Source organism: Cricetulus griseus, chromosome 3, assembly GCF_003668045.3.
Source record: "Cricetulus griseus strain 17A/GY chromosome 3, alternate assembly CriGri-PICRH-1.0, whole genome shotgun sequence".
Taxonomy (NCBI): domain Eukaryota; kingdom Metazoa; phylum Chordata; class Mammalia; order Rodentia; family Cricetidae; genus Cricetulus; species Cricetulus griseus.
The window spans coordinates 151,413,484-151,431,896 of NC_048596.1; the positions used below are offsets into that span (position 1 = coordinate 151,413,484).

General features: G+C 38.5%; 1 protein-coding gene across 1 annotated transcript in view; it reads left to right on the top strand.

The window, feature by feature from the left end:
• Positions 1-18,413, top strand: part of Iqcm (IQ motif containing M) — a 413,729-nt gene that overhangs the window by 41,473 nt on the left and 353,843 nt on the right. Inside the window, exon 5 of the mRNA XM_027410546.2 lies at positions 14,262-14,352. Within this exon, the coding sequence (XP_027266347.2) occupies positions 14,262-14,352 (91 nt within the window). The remainder of the gene's footprint in view (positions 1-14,261; positions 14,353-18,413) is intronic.

Genomic DNA, 18,413 nt, shown 5'->3' on the forward strand with positions numbered 1-18,413 from the left:
CACATAAGAAAGTGCTCAACATCCTTAGCCATCAGGGGAAATGCAAAGCAAAACAACTCTGAGATACCATCTTACTCCTGTCAGAATGGCCACAATCAAAAACACCAATGACAGTTTGTGCTGGAGAGAATGTGGAGAAAGGGGAACACTTCTCCACTGCTGGTGGGAGTGCCAACTTGTACAGCCACTTTGGAATCAGTATGGCGACTCCTCAAGAAAATGGGAATGAGTCTACCACAAGATCCAGCAATTCCACTCCTAGGCATATACCCAAAAGAAGCACATTCATATAACAGGATATCTGTTCAATGATGTTCATAGCAGCATTACTTGTAATAGCCATAAACTGGAAGCAGCCTAGATGCCCCTCAACCGAAGAATGGATAGAGAAAATGTGGTACATATTTACAATGGAGTACTACTCAGTGGAAAAACAATGGAATCTCGAAATTTGCAGGAAAATGGATGGGACTAGAAGAAACTATTCTGAGTGAGCTAACCAATCACAAAAAGACAAACATGGTATGTACTCATATGCGGAATTTAGACATAGAGTAAAGGATTCCCAGCCTACAATCCATACTGCCAAAGAAGCTAATAAACAAGGAGGACCCTAAGAGATACATACCTGATTCCCTGGAGAAGGGGAAAGGGTCAAGATCTGCTGAGCAAATTGGGAGCAAGGGAAGAGGGGGTGGGAACCAGGAGAATGAGAAGGGGAGAAGAGGAGGAATGCAGAGGACATGAGGGAGAAGAAAGTTTGAGCCAGGGGAAGAATAGAGGATAACAAGAATGGAGATATCGTAATAGAGGGAGAAATTTTAGGTTTACAGAGAAATCAGGCACTCGGGAAATGTCTGGAGATCTACAAAGATGACACCAGCTAACAATCTACGCCACAGAGGAGAGGCTACCTTAACTGCCCTCCCCAGATAATGAGATTGATGACTAACTTGTATGCCATCCTATAGCCTTCATCCAGCAGCTGGTGGAAGCAGAAGCAGACACCCACAACTAATCACCGAACTGAACTGGAACCCAGGTGCAGAAGGACCAGTGAAGAGCACAGGTGTCCAGACCAAGCTGGTGAAACCCACAGAAACAACTGACCTGAACATCTGGGAACTCTTGCTCCCCAGACTGATAGCTGGAATACCAGCATGGGACTGATCCAGACCCCAGGAACATGGGTTCTGTGAGGAAACCTCAGAAATCTACAGACATCATGTAGAAGTTTAATATTTATCCTTAGTATAGGTGTGGACTTTGGGAGCCCATTCCATATAGAGGAATACTTCCTGAGCCAAGACAAAAGGGGGTGGGCCTAGGCCCTATCCCAAAGGATACAACAGACTCTGATGACACCATATGAAAGGCCTCACCATCCAGGGTGAGCAGAAAGGATAAGTGATAAATAGGATTTTAGTTGGGGGGGTGATAGGGGAGGATGGGTGGGAGAAGGGAACTGGGATTGTCATGTAAAACAATCCTGTTTCTAATTCAAATAAAAAAGTTGAAAAAAAAAGAAAAAGGAGATGTAATCAATGGGAAACCACACGAAGAGATCACTAACAGATTAGCCCCCTCAAATCCATCTTCAGGGTCTTGAATTCAGGTTAACGTTTAAACAGAGGGCCAGGGATATGCACATATAAGCAGTTCAGACCAAAGAATGAACCCATCCAACCTACCCTTAAACCTTCTTTGCCTAGGTTTAGGTCTCATGCTGTAAGGTGGTCTGACAAATTCTTATGACTGTGAGAGCTCTTTCCATTAGACACACTGCCCTCTTGATGGCAGCCCTTTTCTCCTTACAGCATCAGATTCCTGGGGAAATACCAATTTATTTGGGTCCATTATTTCACTAGGTTGATAGTTAGATGGAGAGACACAGGTGTCCCTTAGGATCTGCAAGGCTGGGTAATGTGGTGCCTCTTTCCTCAAGGTTGCTTGCTGCTAACACAGCCCCAAGCAGAGACCTGGGTACAGAGCAAAGGAACAGAACTTTCACAGTTGGCATACCATGTATGACTGTCAGGGATAAATATCACGCATGGTGGACAGGCTCTTCTAATGTTAAGGAACTCAAGAAAATTGTAATAACCTTAAATTCTATACACGAACATATTTCTTTTCTTTGTAAGGAATGAGAAACCAGGCTTAAATAAACCAGGTTTAAATAAATAGCTAAAATCACCAATTGCTACACAGAGGACACCACAGTGCAGTCTTTATTTCATGCTCTAATACTGTTTCCATTAGATAGCCTTGTATGGCTGGTAAAGAATTTTTTGGCCTTGTTGGTTCCACATTTCATCGAGGGCTTTTTTCATTATTTAACTTACATCTGTCTATATTTTAGGAAATGACTGTTTGTTCATCTTTTGCTGCATTTCTGTTCTGTCAGCCTATGGTATTCCTACATCTTTTTTTTTCTTTTGGTTAGAAAAATCTTCTTTATTTCCACTAATCCATAGCTTGTGCAAAATTCTAGGAAATAGAGCTAAAACACTAAAGTTGTCTATTATCTTATATTTGCAGTTACAGACAAAAAAGTATACATTGTGCACAATTTCATCTGCTTATTAATGAGAAAGCAGAAGTTCAGGGAAACTCAGAGAACTGTCATACAGGGTCATGGTCTTATTAATGAGAAACAAGATCAGAATCGATGTTTTCACATATAAAATCTTGTGTTCTTATTATTGCATTATATTGCCCTCTCAAAGAAAAGAAGTTCAAGGATTTTAGTAGAAAGTGCCTTTGCATTATATGTTCTGAAACTCAGTTGGGTAGTAATGCCTCCCCTTCTCATGAATGAGGCTGTTATCTAGACATCTCAGTGATAGCTGGTTTATTATTCTTTTAAATCATGGGTAACAAATTAGCAGGTGACACAAATGTGTGAAATAGTTGCATGCTCAATGGGAGGGATAGAGCCTACAGGAAATTAGAGAAAGTTCAGTCATCTAGACACATTCTAATTCAATAGTCTTACTCAGCATTATGTGAATAAGACTCTGTATTTAGCCCTTTTGCTGCCATTTTGTCATACCTGATTGGGGTCAAAATAGTTCTTATATCCTTAAGTATGATTTTGCCACATGGGGTTTCAGAGTTATGTGGAATATTAGGTGTCCGTCATGCTATCTCATCACACTACAAAGGTAGAGAATGAAGGTGATTCCGTGATTGTCTCAAGTTCACAAAGCTGTCAGAGGACATCAAGTGTGACTAGAATCAGACTTGCATGTTCTCGGTCCTCTCCTTCCTTTTTTATCTTGAAGAATTAAGAGAGAGAGAGAGAGAGAGAGAGAGAGAGAGAGAGAGAGAGAGAGAGAGAGAGAGAGAGAGAAAGAACATACGGGGAACATGATATGAGCACAAGCCTTGATGGAGGCATTAGAAAAGACTTTCAGTTTTAAACAATAAACATCACATGATAGGCCTCCTTACCTTTTGATTTGTTTCATTCTCACTGGTTTCAAAGATGCATTTTTATAGCCTATGGTATTATAATTTTTATCCTTTTAGAAAAGTCCTCAGTGCTTTTCTTTGCTTATGTTATTAGACTTCTGCAGAAAAGATCAATGCATTTATTACGGAACTGGCTTCCATCACTAGCTACAGATGAGAAAATCCTATATAGTCTGTAAGATGGGGAGCTTGGAAAGAGAAGGAAAGCGGGGGAACTTACTGTTGGTGACAGTACACTTTGTTAGTAGGAGCATGTAGAATGGACACCCACTTACCTCATGGTGCCTGGAAATCAAAGTGTCAGAGACCACCATCGAAAATCCCCTTTCAGGGTGTGTCCTTGATAGCCTAACTTTTCTGCAACCTCTACCCTTGTCTAAGTTTCTGTCACTTCTGAATAGTACCATAGGATGGTGCTGAATCTTTTAACATATGGGACTTTGAGGTAGACTTCTACATGTGATCTTAGCCAAAAGACAGATGAGATATAGGGTTGCCCTTCTGTGTGGTAATGTTTCTTAGCCTACTGATTTAAATGATAATCTCTTCTGGAAATCACCTTACAACCGTATCCAGAAATAATGACCCTCCATGGGCTCAGGCAAAGTGGTTTAACATATGGACTTTTGTGGGGTACTTCCAAAAAATAGTGTTTTGCTAACCCAGGTTCTAACTCATTGGTCACAACTGGAGGTGCTTATCCTGAGGGTTGGGTGAGATGACACCTTACTGAATACAAAGCTTTTGTTTGTATTTTTACCATAGCTTCTGCTTATAGTGTGTATTTGTGTTCATTTCATAATGTGTGAAATTCATTAATAAGGTAAATAAATATAATTTCTTGCTGTGTGTGTGTAACCTGTTCAGGTGTTATGTAATGACAGTGGTAAAATAGCTTTTTGAAAAGTCAGAAACTTCTACTCTTGCTTTTTGGATTTTCCCCCTTTCTGCTCATAGAAGAGAAAGGCACTGTAAAGATCAGAAAGGTGTAGAGCGGCAATATACAGAAAAGGCTCTAGGGAATGCCAAAGCCTCATGAATTGTCTTCATATTTGAATGTTTTTGGAAACTTCCTGTTACTCTAGAACTGACCATTAGTCCAATTTCCCCATTAACAGAAAAAAATTTCTATTTGCCATTCACAAATATATTCAGAACTGTTATTTTAAAAACTTTTATGTAAGATATATTTATCTACTTTGTTGCTAGCCCCAGTTGCATAATTTGGCTTTGAGATAGCCTGTATACCAATGTCTCCCTTCTGCTTTTCAGGTGTTATAACACTCATAGAGTTGTGATTATTTTGATCTATTCTTTTGCCCAGTCCCATCCAGTTGACTCCTAAATATGCCCTCATGAAAGAGTTGATTTTAATGTGAATTTATTTTGAGAAATTTCTGTTAATTTTATAAGGTTGTTTGATACAATTTCATCCCTTGGGGACTGCTGTAAATCTGAATCAGACTGTCTCATGTAAGTAGGCAAATTAAATCAGGTCATTCTTGATAGTATTGCATTAATGCTTCATGGTAATGTACTCCTATCATTAAAATAAATAAAATGAATGATTTCTTGGTTGCTGCTAAGAATTTAATTCTGCATGTACTTAATGACAAAACTACAAATAGAAAATGCAATAGAGATCATTTTTCATTTTTGGTATGATCGTGGCAAGTTAGAAGTTAGATTATTAGATAGAGAAGACAGCATGCTATGCTAGCATTCTGCCTTGGCTGGATTTTCTTAGGTTCACGTTGTGTCGGTATAGTCCCATTCCATACAGGCCTTTTGGAAGGACTTTGAATTCCTGTGCACTCTGTGAAAGCAGTGGAGGTCCTATGAATCTTCTCAGGTAGTTAACTTACTGAGTCAGTATTTGTTTTTCTCTGAGTGCTAGATACTGTTGTGGGAAACATACTCTTTTACTATCTACTAAAAATTTGTCCACATATCCAGTACTGAAAGGGTACTGTGAAGGAGAAGTTCTTCTAAACTGTCATAGGGAAGCGCTCTCAGATACTAAAGTCTTACCCATGGCATGCTAAAAAACGCCACTACTTGGTTTTTATCTGTGTTTGCTCAGCCCCCTTTCTGCTATTGTGTTGCACTTTCTGAAACCTTTCGTCTTCCATTTGCCATGAAGCAAACCAGACGTTTGAACTTGAGGTGGCATGAAGTTGGGAAGTAAGGAGAGGAACAGGACGAAATCTGTAGTAGGCGCTTGTCTTGCACCAGGTGTTTATTCTAGCTATGCCTCTTGTGTGAAAGCCTCCTTTTCAGCAGCCCTGGGGTGTTTATTGTTAGTCATCTTATTTTGATGTTTGGCAGCTGGACAGAATGGTAGTGAGTGAGAAAGACATGTGATATTTAGGTGGGTAGATGCCAAACAGCTGTAGGAAAGCATCTGATGTGTAAAGCTCAGGGTACAGAGAGTGTGGACCATCCTCAGGTGTGTTGTTGTCTTACTAGAATTCATGAAAAATGCCTGTTATTTGCAAGTGTGTGTGAATATCAGTTTTAATGAATGTTGGCTTGTAGATGTATGCTATTGTTTAATTTAATAAATTTACTTTAGCACATTAAATTGTAATGGTCATGGAGAAATGTACATAGAAATCCGGTGTTTATACTGGGTCAAATCAGATGGCCGATTGGGCTTTGGGCTTTGTTGTGTAAGAACATATGGATGAGTTGTAAGGCTAGGAAAGAATCATAGCATTTTAGTTTCTTTTAGTTTTAGAGTCTTATCTACAAGGGTAAAGGTTTATATTTAACTTTTTAAGAACTATATGTGTTAAGAAAAATAAATATATGTAAAAACGTATCTGTAAAATATAAAATTTTGATAAAACTGAATTGATTCATGACAAAGTTCTGAATGTTAATGTGACAGAAATTCCCATCTGACTATTTTCTATCCTTGCAGTATCTTTTTTAGTGATATAGGCATGTTTTTTAAAAGTTGGCACCCATATATAGCAAATAACTGTGAAATGTTTCAAACCTCAAAGTGACACTAAAACTGTGAAGTATGAAATCGAAGTGCCAGAGCGTGTGAGACACATCATACAGCATCGCACAGTAATCCAATGTGTGCATGCAAGAAAACCAGCAACCCTATTGCAGGATGCAGCATGGTGAATGCTATAGAAATTAAACAAAAACAGCCAGAGTTTGCAAACTCTCCTCCCAATCCTTTAAAGTTAGCACTTCCTATGTTTAACAGCCCCACCCTCTCCCCTCTGAATATCTGCTGTGGGAAATAAAATTGTAATAAGTATTTTCCTTCTATGTCAGGTTACCAAGTAGTTATGATGAAGGGTGGTGATATCTTGGACTACCCACAGATGCCTTTGTTTCCTTCACACCAACATGAGTGTAACTAGATCTGGTTGTGACATTTACAATCTATCACCCATGACTGACGTTTGCTCTTTTCTCAGTTTTGTTTTACAGACACTATTCAACAGGAGTAGAATAAATTATTTGATCTTTTAATTATTATTTACTTTTTCTTTTATTGAAAAATAGCTTTTTTTATACAAAATAATCTGATGTATGATTTTCCTTCCCCCTACTCCTTCCAATGGCTCCCCCACCTCCATCCAGATCTATGTTTTTCTGTTTCTCCTCAGAAAACAAACTGGATCTAAGCTGAACAATAAAATAAAATAGGATAAATCAAAACCAAAACATCAGAATGTGACAAAACAACCAAACAAGAAAAAGAGCCAAGGAAAACACACGAGAAACTCCAATAGACACAGAGAAATACATGTTTGCACACATAGGAATTCCATAGAAACAGAAAACCAGAAGCCATGATATATATGCAAAGAATCTGAAAGTTAAATCCCCAAACCCAAAACAAAAAACAAGAAACAAACAAACAAACAAAAGTCTCCCTAACTTAATGTCATGAGAAAAAGAACATCCAAAGATGACATTAAGTTTGTTTCCTGTTGACCATCTACTGCTGGGCATGGGCCCTATCCTTAAGAGTGGGGAAAGAGCTTCTTTCCCCAGTGATACTCCCTTGGAGAAAATGAATTATTCATTTGAAGATGCCTATCAACTGAGGATAGCTTCTGGTTTGGGGATGGAGGCATGTGCTACTTTACCTTTCACCTCTAGGATTCCATCTGGTGCAAACCCATATAGACATTACGAATTCTACCTCAGTCGCCGTGAGTTCACGTGTGCCCCAACCCTGCTGCATCTTGAAGGCATTGATTCACTGGTGTCCTCCATCCCCTCTGGCTCTTACATGCTTCCTGCCTCCTGTTCTGCAGGAAGGTATTTAATGGAGACACCCCTTTTAAGATTGAGTGTTCCACAGTCTCTCACTCTCCGAATATTGTCTAATTGTGGGTCTCTGTATTTGCTCCTATTTGTTGTAGGATGAAGCATCTCTGGTGATGAATGAACAAGGAATGGATCTATGAATATAGAAGAATGTTGTCAGAAGTAACTTTATGGCTATGTTACTTTAGCAGAACAATAGTATTTGGTTTTGTTCTAGGCCCATGGCATATCTAGTTTCAGGTTCTTGGTTACCCAAGCAGTGTTGGGTAAGGATTCCAGATCATGGAGTGGGCCTTAAGTCAAATCAGATCTTGGTTGGATACTCCCACAGGTTTTGCCCACTATTGTACCGAGTGCCCTGCCTTGTAGGCAGAAGGGTTTATAGCTAGGTGGGTGTTTACCTTCCAGTACCATGAATACTAACTAGTTCATGAGGGTGAGGTTTTAGTAGGTACCAACTCAACATCTCTGTTCAATGAGTTGTGTAGCTGTTGTCTTCAGTAACAGGGCCTGCTGTCATTATAGCCTTGGCAATATCCTGGGTTGGTTGGGGTTACCACAGGACCCCTTTGGGTAAGAACTTGGTTAGCTGTAGTTCATTACTATTACTGGAAGCTTCATTTGGTGATGAGAGCTGCCCATTTGGGGCTTGGTGCATTTACTGAGTTTTCAAACACTTTAGATCTGAAAGAAGTTCCCAGCAAAGGAGTTGGTACCAAGTGGGGTGGTAGGAACATAACAGTGAGTTAAGAAACTCATGCTGTAGTGTTCCATGGCAGTGCAAAAGACACTAACCTAGTTACTGTCCCATTACTGTGAAGAGGCACCATGACCAAGGCAACTCTTACAAAATAAAGTGTTTAATTGGGAGCTTCCATCACTATGATGTTGCCAGCTGTGCTTGCTGGAGAAGCCGTTGAGACCTATATCCTGATCCATAGACTAGGACAGAGAGACTGGGCCTGGTGTGATTTTGAAACCTCAAAGCTCACCCCAGGGACACACAACCTCCAACAGGGTCACACATCCTAGTCTTTCCAATACTTTCAAATAGAACCACACCCTGGTGACTAGGTGTTTAAATATATCAGTCTATAGGGACCATTTTTGAAATTCAAACCACCACAGGTACAGAAGACATATTCCTTCCACAGTGGGAAAGAAGCAGGGAGATAGGCATGGGAGGTGTCTTGACAGAGCTTAACTTGAGCACCAAAAGAAATGAGAATTCAGCAGTGACTGGAGAAGATAGCAAAAATTAAAATATGTTTAAACTGGAAGCACCATCAGAAAGAGTATGTTAACTGTAGGATGAAGGAAGACTTGAATGTTCTGCAATCACCCGTTCACCTCCATGTATGTCATCTGTGAAAGGAAGGCATGGTTTGCTGATATTAAGCTATATGTCTTTTTGTGTATATCTGTTTGGGTATGTCTGTTTAACAGAAACATAATGTTTTGGGATTAGACTTTTAAATTATTTTGGGTCTCTATCAGTTTCCTCAGGCTTCCATCTTCCTTAGGGCAATGTATCAGGGTGGATCTTACTCACACATGCAATGGGGTCAATACCATAGGAGGAGACTCTGAAATCACGAATCTTGGAAATTAGGGTGTTTGGTATATTTGCTTCTCTTCAAATGACTGGGGTAAAGGATGAGCCAGTGTTTTATAAACATAAACAAATCTAGTTTATGGAAGGAGATATAATAAAGGGCACTGTGTGTATTATTTGTGGATAGCAGATAAATATCTTCTGGGAACATAGCCCTAAATCTCCCTTGAGTCTCTGTCCTTGACTTCCATGGCTTGTCAATCATTTGGACGTCATTAATCCAGATGCTAAAATTCCTTCCTGTGAAAACAATGATAATGATATATAAAAGCATGGCACTGAAGAATAACATTCTGTTAGACTCCTATGTTTATTTAATTTAGAAAGACATCAGAGGTTGTGTACTAGGGATGAAATCTATGGCTCTTTCATCAGGTGACTTCAGTAGTTGTGAGCAGAAGCTCATATTTGGGTAACTGTACTGTAGCCATATTTGTTGTTGTTGGAGAGGATGGTCCTGAAAAGATCAATTTATGCTCATTTTCTCTGAGAAGTTGTGTTAAGCTTTGGACTGTGACACACATATGATAAAGACCCAGCTCTCTCACCAGGTGATACTTGCTAGCTCAGTTACAAAGTTAAAGGATACATTTCATTCTCTATCTTGTGTTTATGAGACAATGAAAATAGTTTCCCACTATTTTCAGTTGGAATCACTCAATTATATGTGACTAATTTCATTGGACAGCACAAAGCAGTTAGAAACCTAAGGTTATTTTCTTTCTTGCTAGTACCTACCAGACTGCCTATCATACTGTAGTCACTCGGCAACTATGTTGAATACTGACTAAATAACCAGAGCTATATAAAAGCAATCACTGTCCTCAGGAAACCACCAAAGAGTTCACAATCTAGTGGGGGAATTGGCATTCTGTAGAACACACATGTGCTGGAATTTCCAACAGTAGAAAATCATATGACATCCACCCAGCCCACACACTAGAATGTGAAATGTCAGTAAATCACAATCTGTCATTCTTGACTAATGAATCTGTCTATAAAATTTATCTATCTAAATTTTATTATAATTACTTCATATAAAATGGAATACAATTTAAGTTCTCTTGAAAAAAGAGAAACATGAAAGATTACTTTATAGTCTGTATATAAGTTCTCAGTTTTTACACAAATAGATCTTATCTAATGAATATGAAACATTTTCAGAAGAATTCTCATTCTCCAAAGATACTTCAAAATTCTCGTAGCTCCCTCATCTTCATCGCATAAAGTCTCCTCTGTTAAAATGTCCTGAAAGGTGACACTTGAGGTGAAAAACACAGCTTTATTCATTACAACCTATACCTAAATCATTCAAACTGATTTTAGAAAACTACATTCCAGTTTTACATTCATTTAAACATTGATTTAGTTTAAATCTTTAGGCTATTTTTATAGCACAAATGGGAGCTCCTTTTGGAGGATATGAGGAGGAATAAGTATTTTTTACAAAGGTCAGTGTAGAAATTTAAATTTCTATGGAATATATGTAAGTAATTCTTATTCTTAGGCAATATTTGGTTGTAAATAGTGTCTATATGTATAGAATATGAATTTGCAATGTAAGAAATTAAAACTCATAAGGAAGTAAGCCACCAGGAGTGAGATTGAGTTACCTCTCCTGAGTAGGATTAGATTCACAAAGACCATAGATACATAAATTATCAGGTAAAGGATAGAAATAACTGAGATCAATGTACATAAAAAATAAAAAAAATATGTATAGCCAGGCTCCAGTGGCACACACTTTAGTCCTAGCACTTGGGAGGCAGAGGCAGAGGAAGGCAGATCTCTGTGAGTTCGAGGCCAGTGTGGTCTACAGAGTAAGTTCCAGGATAGCCAGGAATACATGGAGAAACTCTGTCTTGGGGGAAAAAAAAGCTCATATGAATGAGCTAGAGACTATCAATGTAACTGAGAATATCTGATGAAGAACCAAAGAAATCTGTAGGAGTTCAGGATATTACTGAAAATAGAGTTAACACACTAGAAATCATGTCATAGAAAATAGATAAAGTGGAGCACAGAGGCAGAGAAGAAATGTAACACACGGGACTCTGGATAACATATGGTTTGTTTTAGTAGAAGCAAGATGCAGACTTTTTCTAGCTAAGAAACTAGCTAGAGAACGAGGGAACGAGGGAAAGCACATTAGAAGAGGCAATGACCACTGCTTCATGCATATCCTATTTCATGTCTGGAGCAGGGAAAACAAAATGAAGATGAAATGGTGCAAGCAAGAAGCCTGAGAGACCACAGCTCTACGGGAGCTGGCTTGGCTCTGATCTGCCAATTTTGCTGTTGTGAACATAGAAAAGAATAGTGACTATTGCAAAGGGTGATGTTTCCCTAATTTCTTTCTCAGCCCATTTATCATCTGTATATAGTAGGGCTACTGATTTTTTTGAGTTAATCTTGTATTCCGCCACTTTGGTGAATGTGTTTATCAGCTGTAGGAGTTCCCTGGTAGAGTTTTTCATATCACTTATGTAAACTATCATATCATCTCCAAATGATGAAAGTTTCACTTCTTCCTTTTCAATTTGTATCCCCTTGATCTCCTTTTGTTGTTAATTTAGTTTGATGTTGGCTGTTGGTTTGCTGTATATTGCTTTTATTATGTTTAGGTATGTTCCTGTTATTCCTGATCTCTCCAAGACCTTTATCATGAAGGGGTGTTGGATTTTGTCAAAGGCTTTTTCAGCATCTAGTGAGATGATCAAGCTTGTTTTACATGTCACTCCCAGTTACGTCTCCCTCCCCTCCTCCCCTGCCCCCTATCAACCCCCTATCCTAACCCCTTTCTGTTCCCCAGGGAGGGTGAGGCCTTCCATGGGGGGAATCTTCAAAGTCTGTCATATAATTTGGAGCAGGGCCTAGACCCTTCCCTGTGTGTCTAGGCTGAGAGAGTAACCCTCTATGTGTAGAGGGCTCCCAAAGTCCATTCGTGTACTAGGGATAAATACTGATCGACTACCCCATAGATTAACCAGACCTCCAAACTGACATCCTCATTTAGGGGGTCTGGGTCAGTCCCATGCTGGTTCCCAGCAATCAGTCTGGTGTCCATGAGCTCCCCCTTGCTTAGATTAGCTGTTCCTGTGGGTTTCTCCAGCCTGGTCTTGACCCCCTTTGCAACATGTAAAAAGAAATTAGAATGAAGGACATTGACTGGATAGGGGACTGACTTCAGGTAACAATACTTGATTCCATTTACCTCTGAGGGAGGCAGTTTTATTGTCCTTTCTCATGTCCTATGTACCTTCAACCTGATTTTATATTCCCAAATGGTCCTCAGTACTCCTCCATTTTCATTTCTAGCCTCCTTTTTTTGCAACCATTTCAATCAGATGATCCATTATTCATGTTATAAAACTGGAAGCATAAAGTTTTATAACATTGCTTTAAAGGAAAGATTTTACATAAAGAGATGTTTACAAACTCAGAGTGTTATGGCCTGGATGAAGTGGCAGGGAAGCCCATTGCCCATCTTAAGGCAGAGCTAATCACAAACCCTTGCAAAACTGCAGGTTTTCAATGCCATCAGCCTCTTGTGTAATCTTCACTGAAATTTATGGATAAAACTGCTTGTATTTTGTAGTTTGAAAGCAGTTTTACTTACATGATTGAGTAGCTACACAAATGTAATACACATAAAGAGAGCTTAGATCAGTCCTTTGCAGACTCTTCGGGTTCTCAGTTCATTCTCTGTGAGCCCCTATAAGCCCAGGTTCTGTGTGTTTTATTGTGCCCTTTACCTCGTTAGTTGTCTCTAACTTTTTGTTTTACAGGCCTTTGGGACTCTACTTCTCATCCTGGATCATCTTACCCAGTCTTAATACATGGGGATGTGCTTAGTCTTACTACAACTTGATATACCATGTTTTGTTGATACTCATGGGAGGACTTCTCTTTCCTGAACAGAAACTAGCAGGGGTGGATTGGTGGTGGGAACAGAGGGGAATGTGGGGAGAGGGACTGGGAGGGAAAAAGGGAGGGGAAACTGCTTCCAGGTTGTAAAATAAATAAATAAATAAATAAATAAATAAATAAATAAATAAATAAGATACTTCAGTGGACTTTCACTTTAGAACTTACAGAGCTTATGCTCCACAGTTCTCACAACACTTTGCAAAAAAAAAAAAAAAATAATCACTATTCTGAGACTCACAAGAGGTAATTCCTAGGTAATTCTAAGCACTCAGTATTCCTGGAACATTGTGTTTTCAGTTTCTGATCAAACTTGCTACTCTGTGTCACACTAAACTGCATAGTTCAGTCCAGTGTGCTCCATTCTGTGTTGACACTAAGACTCTAGCTAGGTGTAACTTCTCTAAAGAGCAGGCTTTCTGTTTGTGCACTGCACGCCTCTGTAACTTTTTATGTATCTGCCAGGGAAATAAAAAGTGCTGCACAAACCTGACTCAGTTATCTTTAGTCTCATTCTAGTAAATGAGGAGATTTTGTTTTCACTAGTATGTGCTAACTTATTTTAAAGCAGCAGAGTCCCATATAAACTAATATTTATGATAAGATAATAATGGTGGCATGCACAGAAGTCCTTTGCATTTACATGAATGTACTATGTTGTTGCAGGCATTTTCCTGAGATGTCCTTTTTGATATATACTTTTCATTTATGGTTTACTTTTTAGCCCCAAATTTTAGTAATTATAAAAGATCAGAGTCAGATGGGTATAAAGAAAAACTACTCAAATGTGATTTGTGAGTAACTTTGTGTTGGTAATTTTAAAAGAATATAGTATCAGTTATTTAAAACCCCTGTAATTTGCAATTAAATTTTAAAGTACATTTAGAACTTGGAAATCACAGTACTGTACAATCAAAGCATTTTTTGTTAATTTCAGAAAAAGTTAACCTGGGTAAAATAATGACTGATATTGAATCTGTGAGTAAGAAAATGGAGAAAGAAAAGCAACTGCACCTCAAGAAATCCGGGTAATGTGGAATTATTTGACCTAGAAAACAAGGGGGAGGGGGAGAGATTTTTCTTCTTTGCCAGTATTCTCTCACCAACTGCAGTGGTTTCTCAAGCCCATTAACACCCCATGCATAAGGCTAATTTGTCTTTCTACTCTAGTCCCAACGCATATCAGTTATCAAAATTTTAGTTTTCAGTTCAATTAACTTTTGAACTGGAGGATGTCTGAGTAGCTAAGCAAACCATCTGGGTTTTACAGTGCATAAGCTCAAATCCAATTTGTGTCTTTCTTGAGAAAAATGCCATATTTTATGATAATATTACATAAGTTTGGAATTTTAATAACTCCTTTGCAGCAATTATGGAGCAGAATAAGTTATAATTTTCCATTTAAAATCTAATAATTAAAGGTTAGTCTTTCTCTAACAGAAGGTGAGGATGATTCCACAGAACATGGTTGGAATGTGAGGATTTGGAACATTGCTTCTGCTCTCCAAAGCATCTGGAGATGGGTCAGCTACTCTTCTGGATTAGTCTACATCTTCCAGATGACTTTACAAGGGTGTGCATGAGGGTTGGCCCTAAGACTTCAGAGAAAACCTCCAATAGTCCCCAAGCACATATTTTTTTTATTAGTTCAAATTAGGAACAAGCTTGTTTCACATGTCAATTCCTTCTCCCTCTCCCTCCCCTCACCCTCATCCCTCCTACCCCACACTGACCTACTCCCCACCACATCCACCCTCCACTCCCCAGGCAGGGTAGGGCCCTCAGTCCACTACATCATCCTGGGCTGGGCCTAGGCCCTTCCTCCTGTGTCCAGGGCAAGAGTGCATCCCTTCACATGGGATAGGCTCTCAAAGTCCCTTCTTACACCAGGGAAAAATACTAATCCACTACTGGGGGCTCCCTAGAGTGCAGAGGCCTCCTCATTGACATCCATGTTCAGGGGTCTGGATTAGTCCTGTACTGGCCTCCCAGATAGCATCTGGGGTCGATGTGTTCCCCTTTTTTCAGGCCAGCTGTTTCTGTGGGTTTCTCTGACCTGGTACCAATCCCTTCAATCTTCATTCTTCCCTCTCTGCAACTAAGTTCCAGAGTTCAGTTCAGTGTGTATCTGTGGATGTCTGCCTCTGCTTCCATCAGCCACTGGATGAGGGCTCTAGGATGGCATAAAACATAGTCATCAATCTCATTTTAGGGGAAGGGCATTTAGGTTATTCTCTTCATCATTGCCTGGATTGTCAGTTCATGTCATCCTTGTAGATCTCTGGAAGTCTCCCTACTGCCAGATCTCTCCTCGGACCTATAATGGCTCCCTCTAATGTGGTATCTCTGGTATCTCTCATCCTGCTCTCTCTCCTCTATTCTTCCCCCAACTCAATATTTCTGCTCCTCCATTTCCTCCTCTCCTCTCCTCTTCTCCTGCTCTCATTCTGGCAGCTCCCTCTCCCTCACCCTCATGCTCCCAATTACCAAGCACATATTTTTGAGAGCTTTTAGAATATAGATACTCCTCTGTTAAAACAACTTTTGATGTCTTATTTTATAGGAGTTCATTGACACAACATGTTAAGAAAAAATTCAGTAATTGACACAATGTACAAGTAATAGAAATTGGAGGAGATACTATTTTGCTTTAAAGAATATCTTGGCTTCCAAAATCTGTGTCACAAATTGTGCTTAGCACTAGAAGATCCTTGGCCAGTGTAACAATTTTATTTGTTTAAATTTATTGTAAGTCTCAGATTTGAACAAGTGGAAAGTGTGCACAGCTTCAGGGCAAGATGTTTGGTTTTATTCATGATAGGGGAAGAAATTATTATATTGAAACATTAACTAAATTTTCCCCCTTACTATCTTTACCCAATTTAACTTAACACCCAGGCTAGCTTAACTAGGGTCATGGCTGTGGAAAGAGTACTTATAAAGCAGTTAAACAGTTTAGATTATCCATTGAGCTTTTAATAACTAGAAAAGATAACTGAATTCACTGAACAATACTTCTTTATTTATATGAAGCCTGTAATCCAAAGAACACTAACATCAATTTAGGGACATGTAAGGTACTCCTTAATGATAAGTCTGGGCAGCAATAATATCTTTCATTATGTTGTTTTTCTCAGTAGGGTTAACTGTTTCTCAGGGAATTGTTCCTTCTACAATTGGTGGAAGATAAAGGTCTCCTAACACCTTTAGTTCCCCTTTTTAATGAAAATAGGTCCCATTTAATGAGGAAGATCAACCCTATTTGAAATTAAGAGCAGGTATATGTACTCCAATGACAGCCTAGGGCACATAAAGCCTGTACTTGAATCCACTCGGGCTGCCTTGTCTTTATTTATAGCTAGTTTATGTTGGTAACTTGTTCCTACCTTAGCAGTTAGCTTCATTTCATTAATGCTGGAGTGTAATGAGGATGCAGAGGGAAAGACAAATAAGCATTTGGGGATATGGTGGTTTAGGTTCTTTGAAAATCTGTGTTTTAGTAGAGTAAAAAAAAAAAGGCACCAGATAGTTTTGTTTTGTTTTTAATTGAAATATGGTTTTCCATATAATACAGAGGAGAGGCTGTAGGCAGGAGAAGGAAGAGAACAGAATCAGCTAGAGAGTCAGCTAGAGGATTGCCACCAAGCTTTCAGACTAGAGCCTGGCAGGGTTTCTGTCCAGGAGGCTTATGGGTGAGCTTTTATCTGTCCTATATTTTCTTTCAAGGTGCCTTTGGAATCACGTATGGTTGAGGTGACACACAACATTTTTAGGTACATTATAAAAATATTGATTGAAAAAAGAAAATAAGTTGGCTAAAAGTAAGAAATATGAAACAATTTCCTAAATGTATGGTGTTTATCATTGTCCACATTTTCCTATTTTTGGCATGCAAAGATCAAAATAAAATGGAATGCTTTCATGTTTTCACATCTTCAAATTTTAAATTAAAGGTTATCAGGCATAGGAATCCTTGTCTTAGGACAATAAAGGTGAATGTGGATACCTTCTAAATGTTACTTTCCAATCCCCCAAAATTCACTTATCTGCCTATTTATTAGTGCTGGTTTTTGTTGTTGCTAGTAAGATTCAGTGCATTTGAAAGAATGACAGCTGCATTTCTGTCAACATACTCCTGTAGTTCAGGCAAGTGAGCATGGTCTTAGTCCTCGAGTTTTGTCATCACTATACTCCTTATGTTGTACTTGAAAACCTATGTTTAGGTCTTCTGATCACCCCTTTAACAGAACAAAGATTTCTTTATCTCACCTCAAGAGTGCTAGGATATTGGCATGCATTCCACTGCATTGAAACATCCCAGAATGTTTACTTAATGGTTTTCAAATGCTTTTCTAAAAGGGATTAATTGTCAATTTTTGTTACAATTTTTCATTAGTAGGAGATTGTTGAAAAAATATTTGTCCTAATTTGAAGATTAAGTAATACTTATCCATGGTCCAAATACAAGAAAGTAAAGCAAACTATTCTATAAGTGCATTTTGCTTCAACTTTAGCAGGATATAGATGAATCCTAGAATTTCAAGTGGAATTAACCAATCCTTGACAAAATCCATGGATATGTCTAATGCACAACTGAGATATAAAATGGGTTTAACTTATAACTTATTTTCTCTTTATTGAGTTCCTATCTAATATCAAGCTATGATTAGAATGGTCATAGCCTTTTCCCCATCCATGCTAATATTTTCCTTAGGAAAACATATTAAGTAATAAAACCCACGTAACACTTATATAACACCTAGATAGCATTGCCATCTCTAGGCACTTACACCAAGCATGTGATTAAACAACAGCACAAATGAGAAGGCTCAAAGGTTTGAGAACTTCTATAAAAACAGCAAAAATATCTGAGTACCTCAAATACCCATTAGAAGACTGATAAAATATTAGTATATTTAATCTATACAATACACTGTTAAATGACTGTCCAATATAACAACTTCCATATATGTTAATGAAGATGTCCATAATATAAAATTAAGTGAAAAACTATTTAGAAAGTTTATTTGTACATATACACACAAACATTGAAAAGGTATGGAATATACTATACAGCTAATCATGTCAA